This window comes from Choristoneura fumiferana, chromosome 15, assembly GCF_025370935.1.
Source record: "Choristoneura fumiferana chromosome 15, NRCan_CFum_1, whole genome shotgun sequence".
Taxonomy (NCBI): domain Eukaryota; kingdom Metazoa; phylum Arthropoda; class Insecta; order Lepidoptera; family Tortricidae; genus Choristoneura; species Choristoneura fumiferana.
Window position 1 is genome coordinate 8,291,876 of NC_133486.1, and position 21,798 is coordinate 8,313,673.

Here is a 21,798-nt window from a genome sequence, read left to right on the forward strand (position 1 = left end):
TCGTCCAGCTCCAATAGAGCCTCCTTAGACAGAGAGATAGGCGTGGTTTTACACGTTCCATCTATCTCCTGTAAATGAATGAGTTTGTGAATACAGTCTCGCTCCGTACGAATCTGATGGCTGAGTTTTTGTTGGCAGATGTACCAGTCGCCGGATTTAGGGCATTCTGCCTCTACGTACACATATTCTTGAGGGTTGGTTGCTATGAAAGGATATGGAGGAATAAGGATGCGCCCGTATTTGTTTGGCAATGGGCATAACTTATAAAAATCAAATGAGCCTTGACAAATAATTGGTACTTTTAGGACAACTACTAAATCATTCTTAGAAAAATAAGAACCTACATTTATGAAGCTATAGTAATCTCTAGTATCTAAATCTAAGATTTGATCTTTGCTATATATCTCGTGCAATTTCCCAATCATGTCCTTTAGAGAACTTATACTTAAAATAGAGTGGTGCACATTACTTAACTTACTGAAAGCTAATATGTTTTCTATACGTAATAATTCGGTATATAAGTCGTTTATATTTTCACTAACGATATTAAACATTTGGGCAAGATGTGCATAATCCAGCAGTTTTCCATTGCTTAACATACTGTCATTCTTTAAATTTAATAAATCTTTACTTAAAATTTGCTGATTGGTATTCAATGCTGACAATATTTTCTTATGTTCAACCATCCATTTTTTATTTAAGCTTATATGTTCATTAAAAGTTTTCGACAATTTTTCGTCATTGTTTTTTAGAATTTTGAGAGCATGATCATATCTAATGGCGTCATTATGGTCTAAGTTGCCGCTTATGCTTTTAATAACTGAACCTAAAGGATCTATAAGTCCTCGTCGCACTCTTTTGCTAGAGAAAGTACTCAGCTGCGCCGAAACCTTATTGAGTTTAGCATACAAATATTTAATTTGGGATTGGAAGAAACGAAATGTATTATTTGCTAAGGAATTACTTGCGTTAGTAAGCTGTGTTTTGATGAGGTCAATGTCGTCATGTAATTTGCCAAGCTGAATGCTTTGCAAAAATGTGTGGTAGTGGGAAACGACTTTTGTTGGTCCCATTTTAAAAGGCAGGATTCCAGGTCCATCATCGAAACTTTCAAGGTGGATTTCTTGGGTTAGGGCCAAGCTGATCCATGTCCACATCGGTAGATGAAGCCTGTAACAATTGAGATTTACGTACTGGTTTAAGTCGGGACTTAGGAACGGGGCCTCGTTTTTTGGAAGTGTATATGTGAACAGGTAAGTCCTCTTTAACTGTATCATGGGTGTATCTAGGAGCTATTTTTTGTCTATCTGCAAGAGGGTTTCGTATGTAAACCTCTTGCTGGGGAGAGTATTCTATGTTAGGATTTCTGTTCATATTTACTCTTGTCATTATGGATTCTCGTTGCTCTAAACAGGAATTATGCACAAGGTTATAAACAGTTTTCATTTTGTTACGATGGTCATTAATATAGTTCTGCAATAGAAGTTCTGTTACGTCAATGTCAATAGGGTCTCGTGGGTCGAAGTGTCCGTTTATTAAGTCATAGGGTCGACATTTAGTGAAACTATGTATTGAGCTATTATATGCCAATAGAGCGTAAGGTACTAAATGTTTCGAGTGCTCACTACTGTTTTCGAGTTTTAGTATTCGCAAGTGTTCTAGGAAAGTACTATGAAATTTTTCTATAATGCCATTTTCGTTTGGTGCATGCGCCGCGACTTTGTGGTGATTAATCTTATGAACTCTTAGAAATTCTGCAACTAGCTGGTTCGTGAACTCGGTACCTTGATCCGTTACTAAAGTTAAAGGCAGGCCATGATGAGTGCAAAACTGTAATAAGGCTTTTACAATACTAAGTGCGGTGCCATCAGATAACCGGTATGCCTGTGCGTATTTAGAGAATGAATCGATTATTGTTAAGTATTTTTCGCGTTCAACAGTAAATGTGTCAGCGTGGACGGTAACGAAAGGTTTTGTTGCCGGCGGCACTACCTGGAATTGCGGTCGAATCGGGCAACGTTCGTACTTAGCTTGACCACACACGATGCATTCGTTTATGTATTTGGTAATGCTGTCGCGCATTTTTGGCCAAAAATATTTGTGTGCTAATGCTAAATATGACTCATTTATACCGCGATGATTTGTCTTACCTTCGTGGTATTTACGGATAATTTCTTGCTGTCGTTCAAAATTGGAAACATTTTCTATTTCAGATTTCACTAATACTAATTTCATGGACGTGTTTTTGAATGTATTTTGTATGATAGGTACTATAGTATACATTTCTTCTATAGGCTGGACTAGTATTGCTGTACGATATTTAGGATCAACATGTTTAGTAATTGCGGTTATTAACTCCAGTTCCAAATTTTCTTTACAGATTTCAACGTATGTCCTTAAATGTGTTTCAAATGGCTTTGTTAGGGTATCAGAGATACGTGATTTTCGGTCGATGATGCGGAAAACTATTTGTCTAGTAAATTTGTTAAGTGGATCATCAGAAATAGGAATTTCTAAAATTGGACTTTCGTTGCTTGTATGGTTTGTCTCTGTCTGTCTGTCCTCCAAGTCATAGACATTGGGAGTTTCAGGTGAGTTTGCTATCATTGAACTGACCTCGTTATGTATTTCTATACGTGACAATGCATCAGCGATGGTATTAGATTTTCCTTTTTTGTATATTACCGAAAAGTCGTATTCAGATAGTTTCAAGCTCCATCGGGTGATTCTGGCATTGGGTTCTTTAAGGTTCATCATCCACTGCAAAGGTTTGTGGTCGGTTATAATTTTGAATTTACGACCAAAGAGGTAGGGTCTAAAATATTGAGTTGCCCACACAATCGCTAATAGTTCTTTCTCAATTGTGCTATAGTTTAATTCGCTGTCATTTAATGTACGGGACGCAAATGAAATAGGTTTATCGGAAGTTAAGGGTCCCTGCGAGAGGACGGCACCAAGGGCAACGTTAGAAGCATCTGTTCGAAGGATGAATTCTTTGGAAAAATCTGGGTACTGCAATATGGGGTCATTTATAAGCAAAGTCTTGCATTTCTCAAAACATTCTATATATTCCTGGTTAATGTTTACGCCTTTATTTTTCTTTAGGCACTGAGTTAAAGGTTTTGTTATGCGAGCAAAGTCCGGAATAAATTTCCTATAATAACCAAGTAGGCCTAAAAATTGCTTTATTTGCTTTGCAGTTCTTGGTAAGGGATATTTTTTTATAGCTGAAATTTTATCAGGATTGGGTTTTACGCCCTGTGGAGTAATTATATGCCCAAGATAAGGAGTTTCCTGTTTCATGAACTCTGACTTATCCATTTGGATTTTAAAATTCGATTCCCTTAGTCTTTGGAATATTTTTTCCAGATTGATTATATGTTCCTGAAGGGAAGTGGAAAAGACTAATATATCGTCCAGATATACTAAACAGATAGAATTTTGTAATCCTTGTAATACGTTGTCCATTACGCGTTGGAATGTGGACGGGGAATTTTTTAAACCCATTGGCATGCGTAGAAATTCGTAATGACCATTTTCAACATTAAATCCAGTTTTATGAATGTCGGAAGGGTTCATCTCTACTTGGTAAAAGCCACTTGCCAAATCTAAGGTTGTAAAATATTGACATTTGCCTAGTTTATCTAGGATGTCTGATATGTTGGGGATGGGGTATTTATCATCTATTGTTTTTGAATTTAGCTTTCGAAAATCAACTACTAATCTCCACTTTACTTTTCCGGATGCGTCAGATTTTTTTGGGACTACCCAAATGGGTGCGCTCCAGGCTGATGTTGATGGTTGAATTATTCCCTGTTCTAACATTTTAGCTATTTGTGTTTTAACTTCCTGTCTGTGAATGTACGGATATCTATATGTCTTGCTATGAATAGGGACTTCATCTGTGGTTTTTATGTGGTGTTTTATTTGATTGGTAAATGTAAGAGGTTCATCCTCTATGTAAAATATGTCTGCGTATTTGGTACAAAGTTTCCTTAAGTTGAGTGTCTCCTCTGTATTTAAATGATCTGTGCGCAACCGAGATAACACGTGTTCAACTCGCGAAATTCGCTGTGAGTCATCACTGCGACGACACCTGGTCTCAGAATTAAATAACTCAGCGTTAACCGGCTCGGTTAGCGTGAATATTACATCATGTGGGAACGGATTGGTGATTTCGACAATACCTTTGTTATTGTTTGCGGTACTGATGCAATTACTTATAATGCAATTACAAAGTACTTGCCTTTCCACGAAAATGTCGCCGTTTTGGACATCTACTGGGGTTTCTACTAGTATGGAAGAATTTGCGGGTATTACGGATTCAAGTAAATTTATATTACCGGAGGTGTACATACATATCGGGTTTATAGCTTGTGGGGTTCTAAACTGTCGGGTTCCGTAATTTATCACGGCTTGCCATTGTTCTAGCAAATCACAGCCAATCAAACCATCAAAGTAGTCATGGAATTTATAAACGAATAATTTCAGCGGTTGATCACTATTAAATTCTGGAAAAGACGGGATCGTTATAGAGTAGTCATTGATTGTGGATGCATGTATGTTTGTCACAACAAATGGATCGTATTGTAGTGGATATTCGGTGTAAAATTGCTTGACAGCTTCGGGACTGATAAAAGATTTATTCGCGCCGGTATCAATAAGCAATTTTAAAGGTGGGTTCTGTATTTGTACATAGGGCAACTGTTGTTGATTTTGTGAATTAATTTCTATCCGGGTAAAGTTTTCGTAACATTCTTGCAAAAATTTTGAGGATCTTGGGTCTCAGCTACGGTGTCCGGTTCCTGAACTTGAGTTATCTGTTCGACATCATCGGAAGGTACATATAACTCCGGGGATTGGTCGTAGTCATAGTCATAGTCAGCATAATAGTTGTTGTCAACGTAGCTTTCGTCAGAAAATAGGCATTCATGTAAATTTGTATTTGCATTGTTATTATTACGGTGTGGGTACTGATTCCAGTTTCTACTTGGGGAGTATCACGACCTTGCGTCATCATAGACAAATCTGTATATAACGCAGTTTCATTTCTGCGGTCAGAGAAATTATTTATAAGTGATTCTCTAATCCCGGCCCAAGTGTCAGGAATGCCATTGGTGGCAAGGGTTCGCGCTGCGGAACCAGTTATTTTGTTTAAAATTCCATTTAATATGGATAAATTATTTAAATCATTCCCGGCACCTGGTTTCACATATGTCGTAATTATTTTATCACACAAATTAAGAAATCTAACCAAAACATTAGGATTACCATCGAACTCTGGTACTACTCTAAGGGCTTTAAAAATATCATCTATATCTACTTCTCCCATTTTCTCGTGTTCTGGTATACTACTTAAATTTCTAAAAGAATCGCTACGCGCGGTGCGCAGAACTTTTCGTTCGCACACCCGAGATCGGGCAGAAAGTGGGTGAAAAATTTTGGATATTGGGAAATACACAGGAATGCAACCAAACCCTATGTGTACTCACCACCACATTTCACGATGTCACTTTTCTTCCTCTTACTCAGGCGGCAAAATGGTCTCCTCGTCTGTGCTGCTCAGGTTCTTTGAAGAGCCAACGTGCACGTAGAACGTGATCAGGACGGATATCGATGTTAGATTTCGCGTACCGACTCGGCTCGACTCACGACTGCGCCAATTATGGAGGGGGCAGCAGCGGAGGAGATGAATTATAATTGCGGATTTAATAATAATAAAATTTAATGATAAAAGAATACAAGTTTTACTTAAACTATCACGAATGGTTTCGTGTTGTCCTATAGGACCCGATGTTAGGTGTCGAAAGGCCGCGAGTCACTGTGCACACTGGTTTTGTAATTAGTTCGAAACTGATTGCCTAATTCACTGTGTCGGCGACGTAGCGTGGTGACGTAGTGTCGTGACGTTGCGCCGTGACGTTGAGTTGTCGTACGAGGTGCTGACGCGATGACGTAGCGCTGTGTAGGGCCCGTGCCTAACAGGCATCGCCAGAGATGATGGCAAGAGACCTGTCGTAATGTCACTGATTCCGTGGAAATTGGATCGCGTGCTGGTGTGGGACGCTACTTGCGTAGACACACTAGCTCCTTCCCACGTCCGCGGAACAGCTATTCAATCTGGTGCAGCAGCAGAGGCGGCAAAAAAACTCAAAATAAACAAATACAAACGTCTTGGCCCTGATTACAACTTTGTTCCATTCGGGTTTGAGACCTTAGGTCCGTGGGGACCCAGCGCAAAAATTATCTTTAAAGAATTATCCAAACGTCTCTCGGATACCACGGGGGACCGTAAAGCTGGCAGCTTCCTCGCACAACGTATCAGCATTGCTATACAGCGAGGAAATGCTGCCAGCATCTTTGGGTCCATGCCTATACTTTTACTATGGGATACTGTTTCAAATTTCTTTTAGCTATAGTTTAGTTTAATAGTTTGTTTTACTTTTATTAATATTTTTAAGGTTTACATTTATATTCGTGCAAAATTACAGCTTTCTAGCATTGATAGTCCCTGAGCAAAGCCGCGGACGGACAGACAGACAGACAAGGCGAAACTATAAAGGTTCCGTTTTTGCCATTTTGGCTACGGAACCCTAAAAACGTTTAATTTTCATCAGTCTGGACCAGCAGTCCGTCAGTCTGAGGGGGTTACACGGTAATTCCGTCGTCATTCGGACCAGAATGATGGACTAAACTGATACTCGTAAGTGGGCCAATCAACTTTTTTACCGACACTAATTTGTCCGCGACATTTTTCAAACAATTGCAGATTTTTGTAAGAAAACATGTTTTTTCTGTAATTTAATACATGATGTACATGAATACGTGCCATCCTACGTATGTTCAACCTATTAAACCGTGAAATATCTTGTTGGAAGTAAGATTTTTTGGTAACGCCAGAGACAATTTTGGTAACGCTGGAGACGCCCAAAGTGTCGGTAAAATAGTTGATTGGCCCATGTACCAGGATGAGCGTGTTACGGGCGATGTCTATAAGTCTATGAGTTCCACCATCCTGTGTGGTCGTAGTCAAGTGGCTGCCTTACTAGTAGTACGTTTTAATCTGTCGCATGGCTTCTGTGAATACTTTATAAATTTTATGCAATTTTATGTTTAATTTTGAAAAAGGGGTTTAATGCTCGAGATAACATAGATAGCATAAAACGAGCTATTTTACCTAAGACGTTCATATAGCCACCCGAACCGGTACGGCGAGGGTGGATAGACATGTCGAGGGGAAAGTGGGTATACCCGAGTATAGTATGCTCGAGTTTTATACTCTGCTTTTCACTTCGATGGCGAGGAAATGAAATAGCAACAGTGGAAACCATTGTTCACTTACTATGTACCTTTTATTGTTCACGCATTACTATTATAATTTTATTTTTTTACTTTTATTGATCTATTTTGATTGATTTTAAGTTTTATATAAATTAAAAATTATTTTAAAAAAAAATTTAGGGTCTTCTTTGTTTGTGGCTGTTTACAAACATCTGATTGCCTTAGTCTTAGACGAAGATTTTACTTTATGCACTAGAACATAAAAAGTCATTTTATGTCGCGTAGATCCAGCGTAAACACGAACTTTACGAGCATGAGAAGTGAAAATGTAATTTTATGTCGCCTAGTAGTTCGAACATAAATACCAACTTTACGAGCATGAGAAGTGAAAAAGTTTTTTATTTATTATTTCCAGGATAGTACAAAGGTAGCTGAAGGAGAATTACAACTCCCATACGTAACCTCTCGCGATGCCGGTGTCTACACTTGTCGCGTCAGCTCCTTCACTGGTGCAAAGACAGGTGCAACTATGGTCATCACTGGATCCAAACCTCAATTCATTTACTATAATGAAAAAGAAAGTGTTATTGAATACAATGTAGGTGGCACGCGGGATATGGATTGTAGAACGCATGGAGTGACGAAACCAGAGGTATTTTTATTATTATTTTAGGCCGTATTGTGTAATGCGCAAGCGTTTGCGACCGCATTCACCGTCTCTTTCTACCCTCATTCTACACCGTATGACAGAATGAAGTGAAAACGGTTGTGATTCCGAGTGCGATATACAATAAGGTCCGATTTGTAACTGTAACTGTAACTGACGGGTTTACCCTTGAAATGTCGACAGATTTTTAATCAAATATCAGTTAAAAGTCAACTTTTCCTACTTTTTCATTTCATCGGAAATTCATTACCTCGAATGATTAAAGTAAGTACTTTGACCGATTTTTAATTCCTGGAAATAATATTTAATACATAGTTTATTTGGCAGAACTTCATTTCATATTTTATTATTTCATACTTTTTTAATGAAATTTATTTATTTATTTACTTTTCTAGCGATTTATTTTTGTTGGGGTCGCAGTTCTAACCAAACCTAACCTTTTTTTTTAACGAAGTGGAAGCTAACCTAACCTACTTTTATGGTAGCGATTTATGTTTGTTGGGGTCGCAGTTCTAACCTAACCTTATTTACTGGTAGCGATTTATTTTTAATGGGGTCGCAGTTCTAACCTAACCTAACCTTTTTTATGGTTGCGATTTATTTTTGTTGGGGTCGCAGTTGTAACCTTACCTAACCTACTTTTCTGGCAGCGCTTTATTTTTGTTGGGGTCACAGTTCTAACCTAACCTAACCTAATTTTCTGGTGTTTTATAACAAAACGCCGAAGAAATAAACAGCGATATTTAGTTGTTCCGTCTCATGAATAGTTGACGAAATGTATTTTTAAGCAAATAATAATCCTTGTACTTTTGTTGTAATAATTGTTTTAATATGTAATGAATAGTCGATGAAGTGAAATTACTCCAAGAGAAAATATTAGTATTTAATATTGTATGAATGGTTTTCGATGAAATGTTATTCGATAAATAGTTTGTCGACATTTCAAGGGGCACCCGTAACGGAGGTTACGGAGCTAACCGTCGGGGGAGAAAAGTCCTCGGCGACCACGAACCTAAAGAAGAAGCGTTGGCAGCGGGGCTGGCTGTTGGTTTGCGAGCAAACCATCTTTCTTCTTAAGTGATGCAATGATTTTTTTATAAATGCGACAGGTGATTTTCGATAGAATCAATAATTTTAATTCTCATCAGTTTCTCTATGTACAGTTGTAGTCATATAAAAGAACGATGTTTTATAGAGAAGACTTCTTTCAAACTGACAAGTGTAACTAAATGCATTTAAATATAGTTTTGTATTTATCTCGGTATCGCAAAACTTTCCCGTACTAGCGGTACATTCGTTTATACATATGATTGGCTAAAAGAGAAATAGATAAACTTTATACATTACATCTAAACCTAGTACTACTTACTGGCTGGTCATATAATTAAGAACACTGAATAGTTTGTTTTTTTTTCAAATTTAAATAGAGAATACTCTGCGGCTATGTGGTTTTAGGTTATTATTCGAATAATTTTGGCGCTATTTAGTGCCGTATAAGTCTTAAAGGCGATTGTTTCATATAAAAACAATGGGAAAAATAAAAGTTGTTATAAATCTGCAAGAGAAGTAATAATCAAACTTCGCGACAAGAATTGGCTGTATATAAACACATAACCAATCATCTGCAATGTTCAAAAACGATGGTTTTCCACGCCATAAAGCATTTTGCCACGTATACTTCAAATGCTCCGCGTGTACCTAGACAAAGAAAGTCATCTCGTCGAGATGATCGAAATATTGTTTGTTTGGCAAAACAAAATCCTTTTAAAGGGTCTAATGAGTTGAGAAAAGAATATTCTGGCCAAAACAACTCTCAGCAATCTCGGCATGCACTATTCGAAGGCGTTTGAAAAGTTGCACAGAAGGTTAGCAAGGAAGGTGCCTATGTTGAAACGGTGTCATAGGCAAGCCCGGCTTGCGTTTGCAAGAAGGTATGAAAACTGGACAGTCAGAGAGTGGAAAAACGTTATTTTTTATGACGAGACAAAAATAAATAGGGTACCTATGTTCTGATGGAAAACTATATGTAAGACGCCCCCAAAATAAAGCATTCGACCCAAAGTACACAAAAGTGACAGTAAAGCATGGCGGGGAAAATGTGAAAATTTGGGGATGCTTTTCTGGACATGATGTTTTCCTGTTAGGCTAATAGAAGGAAACATGGATAAAACATGGCGTGGTGCTTCCGGTTATTTGAACATTCCAGCACGACAATGATCCCCAGGATACTGCACGCACGCACGCACGCACCGTTAAGGAATTCCTCTTATCACAATTAATGTCTGTCTTAGATTGGCCAGCCAACAGCCCAGATCTTAACCCAATAGAGCATCTTTGGTGTGAAGTCAAGAAAAAGGTTTCAAATCGACAGTGTGGCAATTTAAGAGAACTGTACGACGTTTTTTTTTAGAAAAATGGAACTCTGTATCTTGAAAATTGATAGATTAAATGCCTCGCCGGTGTAAAGCAGTAATTAAAAGCCGTGGACGTGCTACTAACTATTAACTTTAGTTAAAATGTATTACATTGCTTTTTTTCTGTACAAACTTCACATTAGTGTGATTTATTTAATTTAAGTTTCAAATAAAACAACTCTCGAGCAGTTCAATAAATCGTTCTTAATTATTTGTCCAGCTTCATTAGGTACTATTTGAATTTGTTACTTTAGAGGATAAATATATTTTGTAAAAAAAATTGTAAGCAATGTTATTCTAAATTTTTGATCCCGTTTGCTCTATTCATGTGGCTATTTTATAACGTAACTAGTTACTTCTAAGAAGGAACCACGACTACACATGACATGATTAAGTTAAAAAATCTGGAACTTAAAATCGTTCTTAATTAAATTACCATCACTGTATACATAGATCTTCCAAGTCAAGTAAAACTTTTAAAAATAAAGTGTCTACTGTCAGCAAAACGGGTTATTTTACAAAAACATATTCATGTACAGTCAAATGCACAGATATCGACACGGCCAAAGTTACAAAAATATCGGTCTTAATGTTAAGTGCATACAGTCGTGTACCTATACATATTTTTGTAACTTTGGTCGTGTCGATATCTTTGCACTTGACTGTACCTACAAGATGTTAGTAAGGCGACCGATACGTTCTTACATTTCTTTTTTCTTGGTTTATCCGTCATCAGATCAGATGAAGTCAAAGAGCGTACTCCTACCTTAAAGGCCGGCAACGCACTTGTGACTCTTCTGGCGTTGCAGGTGTCCATGGGCAACGGTAATCACTTACCATTAGGCGATCCACCTGCTCGTTTGCCCCCTATACCATATAAAAAAAAAGTTTATATAGAATAGAGCGTGTAAACTTACATAGGTTTGAATGTCCCTCAAAATATCTCTCAAATATCTCTTGGAGCGCCCGTCTGTCGACCAAGCTTCTTAAATTTTCAATAAAAAATTTTTTTTTTAGGTAAAATGGCTTCATGATGGCGCAAGTATGGACCACGATGAACTAACGTACATTCTGCAAATGTATAGTCCCAGTGTTAAAGGTCGATATACGTGTATAGTTAGTAATGAATTCGGCAGTGCTCAGCAAGAATTTGTAGTTCAAACTTTGGGTGCGTATATTTTAATTATTTCTTGTCTGTTACGATTATGGCCATATTACTTAATATAACACGGAGAATAAGAATAGATGGCCGTTGGGGTCGAAAAAATCTCGAATAGAAACTGCGCATCGGCAAGCGCAGCGCAGGACGTCCACAAACGAGATGGACGGATGGCCTGGTTAAAGTTGCGGGTTCACGAGGATGCAGGCCGCGTGAAGGTTTATGGGGGAGGTCTATGTCCAACAATGGACGTCCTACGGTTTATATGATGATGATGTTAATCACGCTTACGAGTGTATTCTTTAAAAATAATGATTAAATAAAATGACACGATAGAAAAATACTAAGTTCTTTGCCATTAAGTAAGCTTACTTACGTAATTAATAAAATACATTTTCAGATTTTTTTTTTTGTTTCAGGATGCGTATTGGACATCAAGAATGATTTTAATGGCAATTCCCCACTCATGCTTACAGCCAAATTAGAGCTTCCCAAATTTGAGGTAGTTGATGGACACGTTAACATACCGAGAGACGAATATATTGTTCTTTATTGCCCTGCGGGCTTCACTAAACCGCGGCGCAAAAGAGAAATTATGGTGACATGCGAAAACAATAAAGAGTTCGATTATGAAGGAACTATTTATTTGTATTCAGATTTAAAATGTACAACTAAAGTAGAAGCTACAGCTGTAAAAACTAAACACAGTTGCAATCACGGAAACTCAGAACTATTAGATATTGGATTTAACGCAGGGAAGAAATTCGTTCCAGTATACCAAGTGTGTTTGGATGGAATTAAAACAATTTACTCCAAATTGAATATACAACCAACATTGGCTAACATATTGCCTAATTACGGATTCAATAAAGGACCGCACAGCTATTTGAATACGATATTCAACTGTAATTATCAAAATAATAAAATAACGAAAATTTTGGGTCTTGAATTCCACACGAGCGACAGCTGCTGCTTTGAAAAAAGACAACTTGTTAGTCCAAAAGATGTAGCTCCAGGGTTGTCACAAATTGCAATGTACAGTTCAATAAATGTAGTACCTCATTGGAGTACTTGTAACTCTCAGGTAAGAATAGTCTACTTAAAAACAAATATTACTAACGAAAAATAAAACCGACTCCAAAAAAACACTACGAAGTTAAAAATAACTACGGAATCTAGTTTCATCGATTAACTTACCTAACCTTTTCTTCTATTCAATCTTAAAGATTTATCTTTCCAGAAAATCAATCTATGCGAACAATATATAAACAATTATAACAAGGAGTCGGAGTCGGAGTTGATCATTATGTTGAACTACCGTGTCTGGCACCGATTTTAAAAATAGCTATAACTGCACTGCCTACGGCCGAGCCGAGTAGCTGATCTGAAAGAGCGCTAAAAGGGCGTAGGTACTTGCAACAGGCGCCAAGTGTAAACGCCGCAAACTTGAAACTTTGCTTTTAAAAAGAATCAGGCAGGAGTCTTTCAACATACTTTAGGGTAGTCTGGCAAGGGTTGCCCCTCAACAAAGTGTCTGACAAAGAAGGATGTGATTTCTAATATCATTCTCAGCAAAATATTATATGTATAAAAATATTTTTTTTTAACTGTGACATAATTTAAGTACAAATTTTATCATGTTTGATAAGTAATATTTCCAAAATCGTGCGATATTTCGTCTCTCAAGCATCCCTCATTGCCCATGATATTTATTTTTAATAAATTTTCTTTTTCAGAACTGGGACGACGTCGAGCAGCGTATTAGAACGCTGGCAGTGTCAGCAAACCACGAGTTGCAGGTGTGGACTGGAGTGGCTCAGGACTTGCAGCTGCTTGATACGTCTTCCACTTTAAGGAACATTACTTTCGGTACGGGGATGATAGAACAACGAGTACCAAAGTACTTGTGGAAGGTGATATTATAAATTAATTTAAATTTATTGACACTGGTTTTGAACCTTTTACTAGTATAGTATCTATATTATGCATGCATCCTCGTCATGTTCGACTTCGCTGCCGCAGCCAGGCTGCCGTTTTTATTTTTTAAATATTTGGTTTCGCGTACTTGCCACTAACATGAACTCATTTAAAAAAAATATGATGTAACAATAGAAAAATTAAAATCGGCGGAAGCCAAGCGGGAGCAACGCAGTCTTTGGATTGATTGTTTGTTTTGTGATAAATGTTTTTTTTATTTCCTCGAAGTAGTCGTGAAATGCACAATGTTTAGACTCGGCCAAAAGTGCAATAGATGAACTGAAATCGTATTACCGAAGGCCTCCTCTTCGGGTCGGCCCGGCGTCGGCAAAATTCCAAGTTCAAATTACAAAATGTATGTTATGCGTATGAGATTTGTATCGTACAGTCAAGGGCAAAGATATCGACAAGGCCGAAGTTGCAAAAATATGTGCATAAAGACGTGTATTCTTTATGCACTTAGCATTAAGGCCGTGTATACATATTTTTGCAACTTTGGCCGTGTCGATATCTTTGCCCTTGACTGTACCTACTGGACACTTTTTCGTTCCGAATTCAAAACCTCTCTACTTGCCGGAGACTTGATTATTGTCTGGCATTCTTAACTTTTTGGTGACTTTTTAAACATGTAATTGTACGTATCATTTTTGAGTAAAGGTTTTAAACGTGATTATTATACTTGTTTCTAAATAATCGGATTAGTTATATTTATTTTTATATTGTTTGTTGTGTAAATGGGTATATCTAGTTTTATTCTAATCTTATGTATTCTAATATTATGATATAGATTAGTTGCAAATTCATTCAGTTTGACAAAAAAATATTCCAACTCTAAGTATATGGCAGTATACGGAACGCTTTTATTAAAAAAAAAAACAAGACAACGGCTTTCGTGCAACGAGGTTGCATAATTTATCAAAAGAGCGGGAAAATGTTGTCATTTTTTTTATGTAATTTATTATTGATATATTTTCACTTTGACTTTAATTTTTTTTATTAAAAAGTAACTTTGTCTCACGGAGTGAGCAAAATGCGATTTCACTCACTGATTTTTAATTGCAAAACCTGCCTGTTTGAGCTGCTGGAGGTGAAAATAACTATTTCATGAACCAATAGAAGCTCCAGAGATGTGCTGTGCGAGGATAGTAAATGAAGCGTTTCTATTGGTTCACGAAAAACACATTCCTCGCACAATTATGGTTGAAACGCAGCCTATGTATATCTTGTTTTGCTAATAAGAACTACTATAAACTACTAATCTAACTGACTTCGTTGAATTGTTCAGGTTGTACAAGACCCTGCAAGCAAGGCATCACTTGCCATCATCCAAGTTAACGTTCCTGACCTGAAGCTGAGTGAGGCGTGGAAATACCGCCTTTGCAATGACGTATGTGGTGACGTGCAATGGATGCAAAACAGGTAAAAAAATATGTAGAATCCAAGACAACAACCGACCAGTGTGCTAATTAATACAAGCGATTTTTTACTTGCGATAAATGTAAGGGATGATTTCCAACAAAATGTCTCGTGTATGATCATGCGCACGATCGCGCAGGACATAATTTTACTGGTTAGCCTTTAGAAAATCGGTACGCTATAAGTCATTTGGCTCTCTACTATTACGTATGTAGGTGCTCAGTAAAGATGATCTCTTTCTAGTCGTGCACTCTTGACAGAGAAGCCGTGGTCACGTCTCTTTCTTGTACCAATCCATGCTCTCGCGATGCGTCCATCTAGTATAATGGTTTGTAGTCATCATTATCATCATGAGCCTACAGCAGTCCACTGCTGGACATAGCCTCTTCCAGGGCGTGCCACAACACTGTCTTAAGCCCCTCGCATCCATCCGCCGCCAGCAACCCTCTTAAGGTCGTCCGTCCACCATGCCTCAGGATGCCCTACACTACAATTTACCTTCCGTGGTCTCCATTCGAGGACTTGTCTACTCGGCGACAAACGTGGCCAGCCCAACGCCACTTCAGCGAACTAATTCTCTGAGCAACGTCGTTTGTAGAGTGACAGTCATTTAGGCTGGAATACATCGCTGATTACTGATAAGGTCTGTCCACGCCTTGTAAACACCTGCAAGGCCTTTTGCCCTAAACTTTTCCTTGCACTTCCAGCCGTTCCAAGAAGTCCTTGTGGAGATATAGTGAAGATACCTGTGATATTAGCGATGAATCGTCATCATGAATTTTATACAGGAATACCAAACATCACTCTACAAACTAATTATTTCAACTTTGCAACTATGGCAACTTTGTTGGTCAATGTTAGATGTTATTGTTTATTTTACTGTTTGTGCCCGAAGACTTAAATAAATAAACTTTGTCTTTAATATTTGTTATCTGTATCTTTGATTAACTTTCTCTAATTTTCTTTTCGTCTTCAACAGTCGCTGGCGTAAAGTGCATCGCGGTTTCACCTACTGCTGCACCTTGTCAGAGTTTGAGCGTGCTTTCAGCTACTCCGGTGAATTCCCGCCATACTACAAACTACTCAAGGATGTAGATTTAGTCTCAAAGCACTATTTACACGTGTAACTTGTATACATAATTATCTTAAATCGCCTTTGCAAGACGACATGTAGGGTATATATTATTTTGGTTACGATGAACTGATGTTATGACGATGTTAAAACAGTGATATATATTATTGCGAAGCTAATTTTACCATGTTATTCGATTAAGCAATTTAATTTTCTACAAAACTTCGCGTAAAACACGCGTGATGTGTTTTGAAAAATATCAAATAAAGAGTTCATTTCAGGAACATGTACATTTGGGAGTGTAGATAATAAGGAAAATGCACTTTTATCAGGAACGTCACATTTTGGGTTTATGTCTACCTATGTCTTTGACATTCTTAAGCCAATTTAGGTATTTCTGCGCTTTTCATCATTTTCAGGCTTTTTATGAGTGAATGGAAAATGTTATTGTATTATAACTTGTATTGCTTTAATAACTGTAAATTAATGATAGGTTATTTTTAATTACTTGTTTAGTAGTTATGTTATTATGTTTTTGTACTATAAAACAACCTCTTAACACCTGAAATAAAAGTAATAATCAATATAGATTCCAATGAGCTAAAAGACATTTTATTTTACAGCAGAACGTTTTCCTGTATGACACTATTGTCATGAGTTGTCCTGAGCTCAGGCCAATTAAGTATATATTTTGTTATTTTAATTAAATTAAGCTGCGTACCTTAGCACCAAACATTATTTTGATCTCTATTATTTTGTAGGCGAAGACGATGTATAGTCTTAATATTGGACTTGGCTCTCATTTCACTCATACGTTTTAGATAGGATTTGTTTTTTTTTTAATTACGCCAACTTACCAGTGCAGTGTGTCACGATGGCACGAGGACAAAAAACTCTTGAAATGCATGGAAAATTCTCAATTTAGGACTAAACGTATGAATGATATTTACTAGCTAAGATGATAACTGAAAAAACCTGCCAAGAGCGTGTCAGACACGCCCAAGATAGGGTTTCGTAGCCATTACGTAAAAATCAAGTAATATTTTTCTAAGGATTTCGTATTGTGTACGGAATCTTCCAAGTTTATGTATAAGTATTTTATACCTTAGGCTGCTGTTTACTCTTAAACTATTAATAGTTCTGAAGCAATCTTAGCCGTTATAATTTTCCTTGTAAATTTGATACACTTACTGCCATCCTGAATTTTCCCAAACTTTTTCACCCACGAGTTCCAGTGTAAGGAGAGCCCTGATCTTTAGCAAAACGTACGCAGTGTGGGGTCAGATTATATTGGTAATTGATATTTACAGACACACATAAAAAATCAAGATTTTCAGACTTTTCTAGTTAGTTGTGTTATAATAGCTACCTTCACACCAAATTTTAAGTTTCTAGGACAACTAGAAGTACCCAAAAGGTTTTCAGTGCACGGCAATTTTCATGGAATCACGTCGTTTAATGACTGTAACTTTTGCTTGCGTCGACTTAAAAGTTTGATTTTTTAAGGCTTCAAGGGATCGTAGATATGAGTATTCGATATCAATTTCATCATCAGCTTATACCTCCACGTGTTCCTGAGAAAAATGGTCTTGACAGACGGACGGATGGACGGACAACAAAGTGATCCTAGTCCTATAAGGGTTCTGTTTTTTCCTTTCGAGGTACGGAACCCTAAAAATCACCCCCACTTTACGTCTATGGGGGGTACCCTACGAATAAATAGTAGGGAAACCTAAAAATTTTTTTGTAGTTTTTTATAATATTTATCACTTTGTGGCATGACTAATATGTGTATTCATGCCAAATTACAGCTTGCTAGTACCAACGGTCTCTGAGCTTAGCTGCGAACTTCGATAAGCCAAAGGCTACTAGAAACACAGCTAAGCTTAAAGTTCCATCTTACAGACTGGCTAAAACCAAAAAGTTGTTTCTGGGAAATTGCATACGTTTTTATAATAAAATTCCAAAAAAATATTATAAATGAAACTGATACAAAATTCAGATCTATTGTCAAGAAGACATTAATATCTAAGGCGTATTATAAAGTTAATGAATTAAACTTACAAGGAATACTATAGCGGCTAAGTTTGCTTGAGAAATATTAGTAGTTTAAGAGTAAATAGCAGCCTAAAGTATAAAATATACCTAAACTTAGAAGATTCCGTATAAAATACGAAATCCTTAGAAAAATATTACTTCATTTTTTCGTAATCGATACGGAACCCTATTTTGAACCTGTCCGACACGCTCTTGGCCGGTTTTTTTATATTGTTCCTACTTGATTTACACAAGTTTGAGATACTTACTGTCGACACGTTATCAAAGGTCGCTAACCCAAAGCTGTGTACAAGAGATTTGGGAATTTTGCGGATAGATAATTGTATTGTGTTACGGCTCTGGAAGTTTATTTGGATGTCCGTCTATTTTTAGGGTTCCGTAGCCAAAATGGCAAAAACGGACGCCCATGTTTGCTCAAGAGCTTATTCAGTCCTAGAAAGCTGTAATTTTGCACGGTTATACTTGTAATATGTAGCAAGCAACTATGCCGACAAAATGATAAAATTAAAAATTAAAAAAATAAATTTTGGGTTTCCTCCCATAGACGTAAAGTGGGGTGTTTTTTTTTCTCATCCAACCCTATAGTGTGGGACATCGTTGGATAGGCAAAGAGTTTAAGTGATCAAGTGATCTGATGATTCTTACCGGAGTAAATCTACTGTAGCCCAGGATTAACTCAACACTGGTCTTCCCACCCTCAGCCGCAAGCAAGGAATCGTGTGCTGAAATTAACCATATGGATGAGAAATAATGTGGCACGGACTAAACTCACGTGTGATGGAGGCCTAAGTCAAGAGGAATGGAGACTCCAGAACCACCCTTCTCAAAGCCTGGGTGAAGATCGCTTGAACTGCGAAAAGCCCCTAAGAATTAAATGAACTAAAATAATTTCTTTGCTCACCCGCGACCCATAGGCTTAGCTATCCCGTCTATCCCACTAGTCCTATTGAGTTGTCCCATTGATGGGACAACTGAGACGATTTACTCCCAGTAGTCCCATGGGACAAGTGGCACTAATATTTTTATCATATTATTGTCCCAAAAGTCCCATTACCGTCATGCTCAAATGGAACTCATAATGGGTGCGATCACCATAATAGCTAAGTTTATGCAAGATAATGCGTGTCTAACATCTGGTAGTATGGTGTACGGATTGTGTTGCTCTGAAGATGAGCTCTGTTTGAGTTCGAAACTCTTCAGTGTATTATGCTGGTGATGATAGATGGGTTTGTATGATTTGTGTGTGTTCTTACAGTGTGGAGGAGGAGGAACTGCTTGACCACGCATATTTTGCATAAACTTAGCTATCATAACGTCCCTTACAACCAGAATCGCTTAAAGTCACTTTTGGGAAAAACTGAGTTAAATATATCGTTAGAATGTACTTTCCAAGATCTACATGCTGTTGAAACCCGTTTTACTGTACGATACTCCAATACCGAGTTACGTTTTTCTTAAGCTCACTTAAAGCCGATTTTTAAGAAAATCAACAACCAAAACAACTACGCGTCGGTTAAACAGCATTTTTTTTTATTACAACAGCAAAAATATTTTAATGTCAAACAAGCGATTTTGGAATGTTAAGATTTCAATAGAAATGCAATTGAGTACTGCCTAAAGTGCTAAAATAATGTTAGTAGGTTTTGCCTGTTCAGCATTACTTTATATTTAATTATTGCAACAGCGAAAACAAACTAAATATAATATAGGCGATATTGCTTGTAACAATGTTTTGCTTCAACCATAAGAAGCGCTACAGCCAAAATCGCTTAAGTATCGCTTAGACGTTTCGCGCTGTATTGTAAAGTAGTGTGCACTTTGTCTAGGCTAGCTTAGTCGGTTCGGACACGCTGAAAGCACGATTAATAAGAAGAATAAGTAATTTGTTAAAACTTATTTAGGTAATTATAGATCTGTTCACTAACGAAAGTCCGCCCCTCCACATTCTATAAGAATGTAATTGTAAACGTATCCGTACGACAAGTCTATGTGTGCGTAGCTCGAACTTGTCCTTATGGCTTCAGTCGCAAGCGTACCGTCAGTCACGCACACTAAGACTAAGACAATGTGTAAGTACTTACGAGGTTTACTCGTGTACATTAATAATAGCTGTGGAGGGGCGCGCCTTCGTGAGTGAACAGATCTATGTATACAGCGATTCCGTAATAACAGTGTTTTTCTTTTCAGGTGACGATAAGGAGCATGGATATTCAGGTTTCGATGAACTAAATAGAAAAACATTATAACCAGATCCAGCAGACCGTCAGAATGAACCGTGATTGTCATTTCGATAACCTACTTATTTACTACTTCGTATCGTAGGTACGTCGTATCAATGAAAAGCTTATCACGGCATAAAACATTTACGTAGTCACAACATTTTCATTGTTCTTGGCTTAGGTAATATTAGTTATCCATGGCTGGTTTGAGTAGCCACCGCTGAGACAAGCAGTGATGAAAAGAAGACTGATGATTATTACCATTAAGGTTATTTTCATCACTGCTTGTCTCAGCTGTGACTACGTCCGGCACACGCTCATTGCAAAACGTCTTCATCACAGGCCAGTGCAACCATCCATGGTGAATCTCCGGTATAACATTTTTTTTTGTAAAAGTAATTAAATCTTCATTTTTTTAGCTGCGCTTATTGGCAGTGGATTAGTGTATAGCTTTTTAATGCAGATAGTTTAAATTCCTCTACTGAAAGAGGTTCAACAGAGTTTGGATTCGATTTTCTGTTGCCTTGTCTTGTTCGACGGTTGGTTTGCAAAGTTACAGGCCTGGTATCAAAACTCAAAAAGTCAGACGACATGTCGTAATTGATAAAAATATTACCTATACAAGAACAATGAAAATGTGTGACAACGTAAATGTTTTATGCCGTGATAAGCTATTCATTGATACGACCGTACCTACGATACGAAGTAGTAAATAGTAGGTATCTAAATGACACTCGCGGTTCATTTCGACGGTCTGCTGGATCTGGTTATAACTATGTTTTTCTATTTAGTTCATCGAAACCTGAATATCCATGCTCGTTATCGTTTTGATGAAGAAGAAGGCTGATGGTTATTACCATTACGGTTCTTTTTCCATGACTGTTTCAGTGGTTATTTTGAGCCTTGAGACGCTAAGTGCCTTTTTATTAAAATGTTTGAATAAATATGTTTTTTTGTTGTATGCATGTAATCAAAAGTTCTATAATTAAATGTATTAAGCAGCACATATGACATAAAGGAATAACGTAATATATCTCACATATACTAGAAATATAATACTATATTTAAGACTAGCTCGCTAGTTTCATTTATTTATATTTTTGGGCAATTTGGTACCTATTTGTTGAAATAGATGATGGAACTCTATCGAAAAATACAAGTTATTGTCTTTGAATGATAAAAAAAAACAGAATAATGCTACATTGCATATAAGCTAGAAAAACAGAAAAAAGCCTAGAGTCAAAATATTTAGAAATATTTTGCACTATTAAGCGCGCTTAAGAGGTAAATTCCGATTTGTGTACAGCCAATACCTCTATTTGCGCTGAGACTTAACTAAAACTTAAATTGTATAAAACATGTAAGCATTTTAAACACTGTATTCGGCGAAAAATGCTTCAATTTTGGACTTAAAATGATAGTTTATCCAATATATCTGCGTAAAGCTTGCTATTTTGGAAGATAAAAAAAACCGTGTCTACAGGGCAAAATCGCTTATCTGCATTACTTTTGAAGAAAAGCCCTATTTTAAGCTT

General features: G+C 37.2%; 2 protein-coding genes across 2 annotated transcripts in view; one reads left to right on the top strand and one right to left on the bottom strand.

The window, feature by feature from the left end:
- LOC141435600 (hemicentin-1-like) overlaps positions 1-18,657 on the top strand; it is a 48,548-nt gene extending 29,891 nt beyond the window's left edge. Inside the window, exons 21-26 of the mRNA XM_074098327.1 lie at positions 7,697-7,933; positions 11,380-11,530; positions 11,941-12,605; positions 13,258-13,434; positions 14,784-14,917; positions 15,894-18,657. Coding sequence (XP_073954428.1) covers positions 7,697-7,933; positions 11,380-11,530; positions 11,941-12,605; positions 13,258-13,434; positions 14,784-14,917; positions 15,894-16,041 — 1,512 coding nt within the window. The 3' untranslated portion in view covers positions 16,042-18,657. The remainder of the gene's footprint in view (positions 1-7,696; positions 7,934-11,379; positions 11,531-11,940; positions 12,606-13,257; positions 13,435-14,783; positions 14,918-15,893) is intronic.
- LOC141435601 (hemicentin-1-like) overlaps positions 1-21,798 on the bottom strand; it is an 85,647-nt gene that overhangs the window by 60,803 nt on the left and 3,046 nt on the right. The window contains exon 2 of the mRNA XM_074098331.1: positions 18,690-18,766. The gene's annotated coding sequence lies outside the window, so the exon portion shown is untranslated. The remainder of the gene's footprint in view (positions 1-18,689; positions 18,767-21,798) is intronic.